The following is a 12,411-nucleotide window of genomic DNA, read 5'->3' as shown; positions in this document are numbered from 1 at the left end:
AAAAAATTACATTTAGCCACTGTGAATACATTTGCTGGTAGCTATACACTTGAAAAGTTCATTTTTTCCCTTTTTTATAAATTTGTGAGATAAAAGTGTCCATTTAATGCATACTGAGAAATCTCGCTGGAGGCAGTATACACAGTACTCATTTTTCATACCGATTTGTGTACTGCTACAGTATATACTGTAGCATGGAAGTAAGTGATTTCGGATGAAAAGTGTGTATTTTATTTAAGGCACAAGGTTGCTATGTTTCTTTGCAACCTTGTTAAGCCTAAAGGGAACATATCATTAAAATCTGACTTTTTTCATGTTTAAGTGCTATAATTGGGTCCCCAGCGCTTCTATCAACCTAGAAAATGTGAAAAAGATCAACCCAGTAACTTAGTTTTGGTAAAATTGGTTAAAAAATAGGTCATTAAAATTTGGCTCCCCTTGGGATGTCAGAAGGGGATAATACCACCCCTTAATCTGCACTATCCAACCACGGCACTGCCATTTAGTGCATCATTTGCATTTAAAAGGACACACCCAAAAATGGCAATTTTTTGCTCACACCTGCAAAGTGACAATTTTAACATGTTATAATAAATTATTTATATGATATATTGAGCTAAAACACCCCAAAACGGCACATTTTTGCTCACACATACAAAGTGACAATTTTAACATGTTATAATAAATTATTTATATGATATATTGAGCTAAAACACCCCAAAACGGCACATTTTTGCTCACACCTGCAAAGTGACAATTTTAACATGTTATAATAAATTATTTATATGATATATTGAGCTAAAACACCCCAAAACGGCACATTTTTGCTCACACATACAAAGTGACAATTTTAACATGTTATAATAAATTATTTATATGATATATTGAGCTAAAACACCCCAAAACGGCAAATTTTTGCTCACACCTGCAAAGTGACAATTTTAACATGTTATATTAAATAATTTATATGATATATTGAGCTAAAACACCCCAAAACGGCACATTTTTGCTCAACACATACAAAGCGACAATTTTAACATGTTATAATAAATTATTTATATGATATATTGAGCTAAAACACCCCAAAACGGCACATTTTTGCTCACACCTACAAAGTGAAAATTTTAACATGTTATAATAAATTATTTATATGATATATTGAGCTAAAACACCCCAAAACGGCACATTTTTGCTCACACATACAAAGTGACAATTTTAACATGTTATAATAAATTATTTATATGATATATTGAGCTAAAACACCCCAAAACGGCAAATTTTTGTTTACACCTGCAAAGTGACAATTTTAACATGTTATAATAAATTATTTATATGATATATTGAGCTAAAACACCCCAAAACGGCACATTTTTGCTTACACCTACAAAGTGACAATTTTAACGTTATAATAAATTATTTATATGATATATTGAGCTAAAACTTCACATAAAAGTCTTGTGAAATGTCACCCTTTAAAAAGTAGGCTGGTAAGCTAATGATGTATAGAACATGGTGAACGAAGTGTTTAATCATGATGATTATTAATAAAAAAAATTTTTTTATGTTTATTGAACATTATTAGTGTGTTTTCTCATATTGTTATTGATCCAGTTATAACCCTTAACCAGGATAAAATCAGTCTCATGTTACATATTTGATTGATTTGATATGATGCAAAAATGTCAGAATACTTTTTAAAGCAATTTCCAAAGTTTTACCGAAGTTCGGCAGTTCGAGCCTGTTGCCATTTAAAGAAGTCTCATCTCTTTTTCTCTTTGTCTTTTCCATTTCACCCATCAATCAGTACCCACCATCGCTCCAGGCAATGTGCAGGCAGAGCCCGTCAACTCCACCACAATCCGTTTCACCTGGACAGCACCGAACCCGCAGTTCATCAACGGTATCAACCAGGGTTACAAGGTAAATGCTGAAAGAATAAGAATCCTCCGTTCTGCACTCTTGAATTAAGAGCTAAGCATGCAATGAAATTAAGCTTTTGATTTGAGGTTTTTAAGTGTTGAAGAGATTTCACCCAGCGATGTCCGTCCCACCCTCGCTTCTTCTTTGCGGACATGTTTACGGTTTTGCCCAGAGATGCGGAATTGATCCGCCTGTCGCTTGTGTACTTTATAGCCAGACGGTTTCGGGAAAAATAGTTCAGGACAATTATAAAATGGATGCAGTCAGAGTGACTCATTGCTCTTAATGGCTTATTAGGCTGCTTTAGTCTCAGTCCCAGATTGCAGCAGCTGGAATCGGAGGGAATATTTGTAGACAGGCTTTTTCATTTCTCCGCGGGCCTTTTTTGGAACAATCTTCCAGCTCTCATTTCTTCTTCAATGCCCTCAGAGGAGAGTTTCAAGCAGCTATAAACTTTGAAATGCCAAACAATGCCTTAAAGTATGGGCACAAGCGAGGCAACCTGTGATGGTTAAATTGTTCTCCAGGGGAAAATTCACTAAGAATGAATTGCATCCTCTGATAGCGTTGTTTATTCTCCTCATTGTTTCAGCATCTGACTCATTGAAGGAAATATGCAGATTGGGTAATGACACAAATACGGACACAAAATTAGTGTTGATAATTAGTGACGAGTCCCGGCTTTCACGCCTCTGTTGTGGAGGCTGCATCAGACCTATTTAAAGGGCCAACAACAGAGAATGTTGTCCTGGGATTGGAGATGAAAAGGGATCACTAAACATAATATCACCCTGTTAGGTGTATGGGGTCACTGTACTACGATTTAGACATCTAAATCAGCTTTTGAAAATACTGAATTAGTTTATCGCAAGTGTGCACGTGCCCTGTATGTCCCTCATCTCCATCATTTAATTATGATGATGAATTACTGCCGCACTAGGAAATGTACACAAACATCCCTTTTAAAGCTCACGTAACACACGCTGTTTATGCATTTCTGATGTTAATCTGGAGTACCTATAGAGTAGTATGACATCCTTTATATCTCCGAAGAGTCTTTAGTTTAATCAGATTTATAAAAGAAAGATTAGCTTTACCGAATCTTTCCGATAACGTACGAAAAAACGAAGAAGGAGTTACTACCGCGGGAGGAGCGAGTACGAGTCATGCAACACTCTACATTACTTATAACTTATTCACTACATGTAAATGTCTTTTATATAATATGCACGCCTATTTCCAACATAAGACAGAAGTCTTACTTACTTACCGCATGCAACATAAACTCTTAAATATATTTCAAAATGTTCAAACATGACCAAAAATATATTTGCAAAAATGTACATTAGTATAATATATATTTTGGACCATTTCTGTTTATTTTTATAAATATATTTTTAGACCATTTAACGATACATTTTCCCTTCATATATTTAAATTCAATAAAATTAATTCATGTCACATTCAAAGAAAAACATATTTGTTGTCTATAATACCTGCAAGCCTAATGGGGCTTACACATCAAACACGAACTCAACGATTTGGACGATTAGATTACATACAAAGTCAATGCAAAGACGCAAATAGATGCAAACTCGTGTGGGGCGATGCGAATGAATTGAATTGGGCGGTGCGATTGCTGGGAATATATATGCTATTTGCCTCAAACGCATCTGCTATGTACACATATGCTATGTGTACTTAGCATAACGGGACGTACAAACCAAATGCGAACTCAACGATTTGCGTGAGTAAATAACATACAAAGTCAATACAAAGATGCAAATAGATGCAAAATCGTGCGGGGCGATGCGAATGACACGAATTGGGAGGTGTGATTGTCGCAAAAACACATGCTATTTGCCTCAAACGCATCTGCGCGCAAGTTGAAAATATTTAACTCAAGCGAAAAATACGCATGACACAAAGTTAAATCCCGCGAGTAATCTAGAGCGAGGAAGGCGATGCTTCGCGTTTGGTGTGTACGTAGCATAATGGGATGTACAAACCAAATGCAAACTCAACGATTTGCGCGAGAAGATTACATACAAAAAAAAATGCAAAGATGCAAATAGATGCAAACTCGTGCGGGGCAATGCGAATGACACGAATTGTCATGCGATTGCCATTAAAACACGTGCTATTTGCCTCAAATGCATCTGCGCACAAGTTGAAAATATTTAACTCAAGCGAAAAATTTCCATGACACGAAGTTAAATCCCACGAGTAATCTAGAGCGAAGAACGCGATGCTTCGCATTTGGTGTGTACGCAGCATAATGGGGCATACACACCAAACGCAAAATCAACGCTTTGCACAAGTAGATTACATACAAAGTCAGTGCAAGGATGCAAATAGACGTGAACTCGCGTGGGCCGATGCGAATGGCGTGAATTGGGAGGTGCGATGGCCATGAAAGCTATTTGCCTCAAACGCGTTTGCCCGCAAATTGAAAATATTCAACAGAAGCGAAAAATGTGCATGACACAAAGTTAAATCCTGCGAGTATTCTAGAGTGAAGAATGCGATGCTTCATGTTTGATGTGTACGTAGCATAATGGGACGTACAAACCAAATGCGAACTCAACGATTTGCACGAGAAGATTACATACAAAAAAAATCCAAAGATGCAAATAGATGCAAACTCGTGTGGGGGGCGATGCAAATGTCACGAATTGGGAGGTGCGATTGCCATGAAAACACATGCTATTTGCCTCAAATGCATCTGCGCGCAAGTTGAAAATATTTTACTCAAGCGAAAAAATTGCATGACACAAAGTTAAATCCCGCGAGTATTCTAGAGTGAGGAACGCGATGCTTCGCGTTTGGTGTGTACGTAGCATAATGGGATGTACAAACCAAATGCGAACTCAACGATTTGCACGAGAAGATTACATACAAAAAAAATGCAAAGATGCAAATAGATGCAAACTCGTGCAGGGTGATGGGAATGACACCAATTGGGAGGTGCGATTGCCACGAAAACACGTGCTATTTGCCTCAAATGCATCTGCGCACAAGTTGAAAATATTTAACTCAAGCGAAAAAATTGCATGACACGAAGCATAATGGGGCATACACACCAAACGCAAAATCAACGATTTGCACAAGTAGATTACATACAAAGTCAGTGCAAGGATGCAAATAGACGTGAACTCGCGTGGGCCGATGCGAATGGCGTGAATTGGGAGGTGTGATGGCCATGAAAGCACTTGCTATTTGCCTGAAACGCGTTTGCCTGCAAGTTGAAAATATTCAACATAAGCAAAAAATTTGTATGACACAAAGTTAAATCCTGCGAGTATTCTAGAGTGAGGAACGCGATAAAAAATAATTTGCTTATCTTAGCTTAAATGTATAGCTATTTTTAGATTACAAATGTATTTGCTTGGTTGTTGATATATGAAGGTTAAAACCAATAAAAAATATAGATTAAATTAAGCTTTCCGTTTTTAGTTTTTATCATGTATATAAAACATATTTTTATCAGATTATTTTTGCCGTATGGGAAGCTATAAATTTTTAATTACAGTTTAAAAGTATTCTCCTATTGGTTTAAAGTGGTTGGAATAAACGTTGGTCAATTCTCACGTTCTTTTTACTTTTTAAGCTGTTGGCATGGGAGCCGGGCAAAGAGGATGAGATGACGATAGTAACAGTACGGCCAAACTTCCAGGACACCGTTCACGTGGGCCATGTTGCGGGTTTGAAGAAATTCTCAGAGTACTTCACCTCCGTGCTCTGCTTCACCACACCGGGAGACGGACCTCGCAGCCCACCACGACGAACACGCACACATGAAGACAGTACGTGCCCAAACTTTACAATGCTCTCATGTTCACGAGCCGGTTGGGGGCAAGATATCTTCTTGCTTAATGGAAACCACATCTCTAGGTAAACTACACCTGTGAAGGTTTAAGAGTTTCATCTTTGTCATATATTTTTAGCCCCTGGTGCTGTGGGTCACCTGAGCTTCACTGAAATCCTGGACACTTCTCTTAAAGTGAGTTGGAGAGAACCGAATGAGAAGAACGGTCTTTTGACTGGTAAGTGTTTCTCAAGTCCTGGTGACTCCAGAAGTAGGGTTAGAGACTATACATTATCCTGCTTAATCTTTGATTTATATTTGTCACCTAGGGTATCGTATCTCATGGGAGGAGTATAACCGCACTAATACACGGGTCACACACTACTTGCCTAATGTTACCCTAGAGTACAGAGTTACTGGATTGACAGCCCTCACCACGTACACCATAGAGGTGGCTGGGATGACCTCTAAGGGTCAAGGTCAGCTGTCATCTTCAACCATCTCATCAGGTGTACCGCCAGGTAAAGACTTGGATTCATACATTCACGCACAGAGCCCTCCTCCAGACATTTAGACCACCACCGATTTAAGTGCTTCCACTAATAGCACATCTGAGGGTTATAAAGTTAAACGTCCGAGTTCTTGTTATTGCACAAACACACGTCCAGAGTCACAGAGTACCTAAAAGGAGGCCCAGGCAGCGGGGAACTCATGATAATGACTCCCACAGCAGTGATCGTTCCTGCTTTATTGCTTCATTAGACAGTCTATGGCTTCCAGACTCAAACCGTATGCTTAGCTGCACACTTTCAGAAGTAAACAGAGATGTTTAAAAGTGCAGAATCCAGAACGGTCACCGTTACACACCATGTAACCCAAGTTATGAAAACCGTGCTGTTTTCAAGGCACTTCAGCAATGTTTGAATAGAGATGTATTTCATTTTACAATAATAAAAAAACACTGTTAGTTTTGTCACTGAATTCCTTTAGATTGATATTAAACTGTAAGAAAAGTATGACAAACTTTTAAACTTTTTTATTATTTTTTAGAGGTGCTTGGCTCAGGCTTGTGACCCAAAACATGAACTGCATGATAACATCTGGGTATCTACTCAGAACACCATAGCAACCAACCACCTGAAATATCTTAGCAACCGCCCGGTCAAAATCTTGTTTTCATATAAAATCTCTTAAGAAATCAGTAAATGTTATAAAAATTAGAAAAATGGATAGTATGATGCTTTTTAACAAACCACATCTGACCTAGTGGGGGCGCCAGAACACAGCTAAATGCTTGCACATTTCTTGGATAGTTCACCCAAAAATGAACATTCTGTCATAATTTTCTCATCCTTATGTTGTTCTAAACCTGTATGAATTTCTTTTTTTCTGATGAACACAAAGATATTTTAATAAATGATGGTAAGCACACAGCTGATTGTAACCATTGACTTCCATAGTAGGAAAACAAATACGATGGAATTCAATGGGTACCGTCAACTGTGTGCTTACCATCATTTATCAAAATATCTTCCTCATTATTTATCACAATATTTCTATGATATTTGTTTTCCTACTATGAAAGTCAATGGTTACAATCAGCTGTGTGCTTACTATTATATGTGACCCGTGCTGACAAAATGAGCAAATTTTCAAAAAGAAGTTATTTATAATTTGGCATTCTCTATTAAAAAAAATTCAAAAAGCGTCTGCCAAATTCATAAATGTAAAAATTTGGTAATAATCTAAACTATAAAAAAAACGAAACCCTGCACACTATCAATCTTTGCTTAGTATTTATTAACTCTTTCACCGCCAGCGTTTTTTTAAAAAGTTGCCAGCCAGCGCCAGCGTTTTTCATGATTTTCACAAAAGTTTAATGCCTTCCAGAAAATGTTCTTCTTTAAATATATAAACATACAATATTCCAAATGAAAGAACAGACCCTCTGCTTTCAAAAAAAAAAAAAAAAACGTTTCATCCTACCTTCAGTAGTTCTTTTGTATTCAGCTTTTGAATATGGGTAGGTTTCTGCAAAAACACCACATTTTGAGCAAAAAGCTGAGATAATTCCATTTTTGTGACGGACTTTTCATAGAGATCCCATTCAGAGCGATCTTTAAAACAGACACGGACATGCAGCAGCTTGCCATGGGGCAATACTTCCGGTTTTAAAAAGTTGCGGAAGGGGATAATAGTGGATAATAGCGGTATTGCGGAAAGACGGAAATACTCGTCATTGGCGGGGAAGCGTTTTCTCTTGAGATATCTCGTCAATGGCGGGGAAAGAGTTAACACATGCAACATTTGGGTCCACTGACCTTTATCAGGCATTGATGTACTAATGTAAAGTTTTTTGACCGAAGCACTTTTTCTCTTGCTAGAACTTCCCGGTCCCCCCACAAACCTGGCCATCTCAAACATTGGCCCTCGATCTGTAACCCTGCAGTTCAAGCCAGGCTATGACGGCAAGACCTCAATTTCTCGCTGGCAGGTGGAGGCCCAGGTCGGTCATTCCTTATCCAAGAGAGCGTAACCTCTACATTGTCGAGTCGATCGTTCCCTGAACGCTTATGTGAGTCTTTCCTCACCCCTGCTGTCAGGTCGGTCTAGTGGGAGAGAATGAAGATTGGCTGATGGTCCATCAGCTGGCCAATGAGCCAGATGCTCGCTCTCTGGAGGTCTCTGGACTCAACCCATATACCTTTTATAGGTAACACCAAATCTATGGACCCTATTTGAGCCTAAAATGATAATATGGGCACACATCAAGTGATAAATGGGCTTGGATTTGCAGGTTTCGCATGCGTCAGGTCAACATAGTTGGCACCAGCCCCCCCAGTCAGCCTTCTAGAAAGATCCAAACCTTGCAGGCCCCTCCTGACATGGCACCTGCTAATGTTACCCTGCGAACGGCCAGCGAGACCAGCCTTTGGCTCAGATGGGTGGTATGTAACCACACGAATATACAGTATACGTGTCAGACATGATTCAATGCACGTAACTTTGTCATGATTTCTCTCCCAGCCTCTGCCTGAATGGGAGTACAATGGGAACCCTGATTCAGTGGGTTACCGTGTGCAGTACAGCAGGACTGGAGCTCAATCCAAAGCCCTGCTGCATGTCATTGCTGACCGACTGGAGAGAGAGTTTACCATCGAAGACCTGGAGGAGTGGACCGAGTATGAGGTCAGGGTTCAGGCCATCAACGGCATTGGAGCGGGACCCTGGAGTCAGCCTGTCCGCGGCAGAACCCGCGAGTCTGGTAAACCAGGACTTCATGTTTTATACACAGGGTTCCCACGGGTCCTTGAAAGTTTGTGAATCTGGGGGAAAATTCAAGGCCCTGGGAAGTTTTTGAAAATATACATACATAGATACAGGTCATTGAAAGTGCTTGAATCTATTTTATGCAAGAAGTTTTCTGGGAAAAAAATCCATATTATTCCCTGTGTAGTGTAGGATAATATCATCAAATTTCTAGCCTTTTAAACACACATGCTAAACTGTTCGCTTTAAATGCTTATATCTTCTGTATGCGAATGTTGATTCATACCAAAATGCTTTTTTGCATAGAAGTAGTACATAGTTGCATAGAAGGGAACGAGACGCTGCGTCTCCCTTGCCATACTTTCTGCATCCCTGTAACGTCGTCTTTGGCAAAATTTCAGATAGCAATATACTTCCTAGCTCTAGCATCACCCTGTCTTTGTCCTTAAGTATGGAAGCATATGGGTAGCAAAATTCAATTTAGAATGTAATATGCAATATGACAATGCAATATGTAAAATGACAATGCATTTCTGTATTTAAGTTTACATTTTCCATGCATGTATGTGCAATCCTTGGTGCAAAATAGAAATGAAAATGTAATACTTTAATTGACATTTTCCATTTTCTACAGTCCTGTTTTAAATACATATTTTAATGCTTTAGAAGTTGCAAAATTAAAATGGAAATGTATTACCCGAACTGATATAATGTGATTCACATTGTCAAGCAAAAACTGTAGCAAATTATCATTTAAATGTAAATTTCCCTAAATGCATTTACATTTACGGATGGGAAACTTGGGATTGCATTTTCATTTACACAGCATGCAATGGATGTAGCAAAATTAAATTGGAAATGTATTAGCTGGTTTGATAAGATGTGCTTTACATAGTCAAGCAAAAACTGTAGCAAAATGATCGTTTAAATTAAATTTTCCCTAAATGCATTTACATTTATGGGTGGGAAACTTGGGATTGCATTTTCATTTACATAGCGCGCAACGGATATAGCAAAATTCAATTGAAAATGCATTCCGAGTTGACCACGCCCCCGCCATGTGAATCACTGCGTCAAGGCGGGGCAAACAACTCCCATTGCCTGCCTCTCACGTGGGAAACATGGCGGCAGGAGGGCTGATTGAGAGTGTTATTCGCTGACTGAAGCATAAACAGAGAAATATTAGTATTTATGAAGATTATTACGTGTCTGGTGACAGAACTACAGCGTTGTTTGATCCTCTCACCGAATTGTCTGCATTATCAGACGCTAGTTCACCTCGGACTGTGGCTGCCTTCGAATTCAAATAGCCTAACTTTACGGATGTTTCTACCGCGAACATTTCATCACAGTTCAAATAAACACTGACTGTATGTGAATGTATTTTTACATTGAAAACATTGCTCATTTTTTTATGATTTTAAAATACATATAATGATGTTATAACCTCACACGTAGCGAATCATAAAAGGTATATAGGCTATAACAGACTACTTCTTTTTTAAGTTTGACATGTTTTTGTAGAAGAAGAATAAACATTATCTGTTCCGGTGAAAAGTCTTAAACAATTATGCAATAATGGATTATCATCTAACAAGAATAACCATGGTTTTACTACAGTAAGGTTTAAGGTTTTTTAAGCTGTTGGGTGGTTGGTTTTTCGAAACCATCTTGTTGTAACTATGATTTTGGCTTTAACTATAGTAAAACTATGATTAATGTTCGTAAGGATCTAAGACGGAGTCATTGCTTGTTTTACTGTTTGCAGCAGTCCGGTTCATAAGAGCACCGCATTGTTTTCTAAGTTTCGTTTCATTCTCCGTGTCTGTCTCGGTTAGCTCTTCTGTTTTATCGGTAAAAAGAGGCTAATTTCTCATGATGCGGAGCACGACTAAATAACATGCGAGCAAGTGAAATCAGAAAACCCAGCGGCGTTAAATCTCGAAATAGGTTACTGCGAACCGAATGGCCAAAACAATTAGAAATAAATACAAAATCATTTTCAGGTATACTTCTTTACATAAAATAACACAGATGAAGTGATAACGCATTAAATGACCATTCAATATTATTAAACCTGCAGTGACACGTAAAACATTCGAATAGATTTTTTTCTTTTCGAATAGTTATTGCAGATCGACTAGTCTTGCACACCCGGACATCAGCATATTGACCCGATCAGACCAAACATACATTTAACTTATGTACTTTTATACTCTTTCATAGCAGAAGCGTAGTGAAGGGTAGGCTATATTCTGACCTGTGGCCAGTGACGTCGTCTTATCTTATTCAATACTTTTTAATGTTCTTATTTATTTATGTCCACAAAAGTTATTAACAAAACATAGATTAAAATTAAGAAACAAATTAAATGAAATGAAATTCGTTTTAGAGAAGCAAACAAAACATATGAAGTAAAATTGCGTTTAATTGTGGTGGAGATGGTCGTTTAACATGCAGCAAACAGTAAAACAATTAATGACCCCTACCAAAATGAACTGTTTTACCTTAAATCAAAATAAAAAAAAAACATGTTTACTACAGATTTTCTACAACCATAGTTAAACCTAGTAAAACCATGGTTATTCTTGTTAAATGAAAATCCATGCATTATTGTTAAAGAACAGAATTTTACCGGAACAGATAATGGTTCTTCTTCTTCACAAAACATTTCAAACTTAGAAGGTATTTATGTCGAAGTTCAGTCTGTCTACTTTTTTTCACTCTGTGAGGGGTTTTAACGCCGTTTTCTGTATTTTAAAATAATTAAAAAAGATTTGAACAATGTTTTCAACGTATAAATACATACATGTAACAGTCAGGGTTTATTTGAACTGTGATGAAATGTTCGCGGAAGAAACATCTGTAGGCCCTCGGTGGTCAAAAAAAAAAAAAACCAGAGTAATACAAACCGTAATCAATCTGCCAAAAAAAAAAAAACAATTTTCACAATAATAAAATCATGGCTAATTATAAGGAACTATACAAAATGATACCTGTTTGGAAGACAGGGATGCGCACCTAACAGAGCGCAGACAAACATGCTCATAAACAGGAAGTAATAAATGGAATTATGTGTGCATATTTGAATACTGTAAGAATATTTCCTTTAAATATATTGTTTGTCATATAAAGTGTTGAGAGATAATAATGTTTTTTCCACTGTTATTGTTTATTTTGACCTGTTTGTGTGGTTTTAAGCGTGTTTGACCTCAAGGGTTTATTTCAGTAATATTGCTGTTTTATAATAATACAATTTACATCAATCCTGCTTCCTTCTCTGTTTATTCATTTAATGATGCTGTTATGTTAAGTCAATATTCAAGTCATATGCGGAATAATGTGTGCATCTTTGAATAACTGTAAGAATACAGTTCCTTTGAAAATAATTTTGTCAACGTTTTAGAAATAAT

At 37.5% G+C, this 12,411-nt stretch overlaps 1 protein-coding gene across 1 annotated transcript in view; it reads left to right on the top strand.

Moving 5' to 3' along the window:
- sdk2b (sidekick cell adhesion molecule 2b) overlaps window positions 1–12,411 on the top strand; it is a 418,765-nt gene that overhangs the window by 360,818 nt on the left and 45,536 nt on the right. Inside the window, exons 18-25 of the mRNA XM_073867136.1 lie at window positions 1,805–1,920; window positions 5,531–5,726; window positions 5,868–5,966; window positions 6,058–6,249; window positions 8,113–8,234; window positions 8,332–8,441; window positions 8,526–8,676; window positions 8,756–8,993. Of these exons, the coding sequence (XP_073723237.1) occupies window positions 1,805–1,920; window positions 5,531–5,726; window positions 5,868–5,966; window positions 6,058–6,249; window positions 8,113–8,234; window positions 8,332–8,441; window positions 8,526–8,676; window positions 8,756–8,993 (1,224 nt within the window). The remainder of the gene's footprint in view (window positions 1–1,804; window positions 1,921–5,530; window positions 5,727–5,867; window positions 5,967–6,057; window positions 6,250–8,112; window positions 8,235–8,331; window positions 8,442–8,525; window positions 8,677–8,755; window positions 8,994–12,411) is intronic.

Source organism: Misgurnus anguillicaudatus, chromosome 4 (genome assembly GCF_027580225.2).
Source record: "Misgurnus anguillicaudatus chromosome 4, ASM2758022v2, whole genome shotgun sequence".
NCBI classification, from domain to species: Eukaryota; Metazoa; Chordata; class Actinopteri; order Cypriniformes; family Cobitidae; genus Misgurnus; species Misgurnus anguillicaudatus.
The sequence above is the reverse complement of the archived record's forward strand: the minus strand, read 5'-3'. Positions and strand labels throughout refer to the sequence as shown.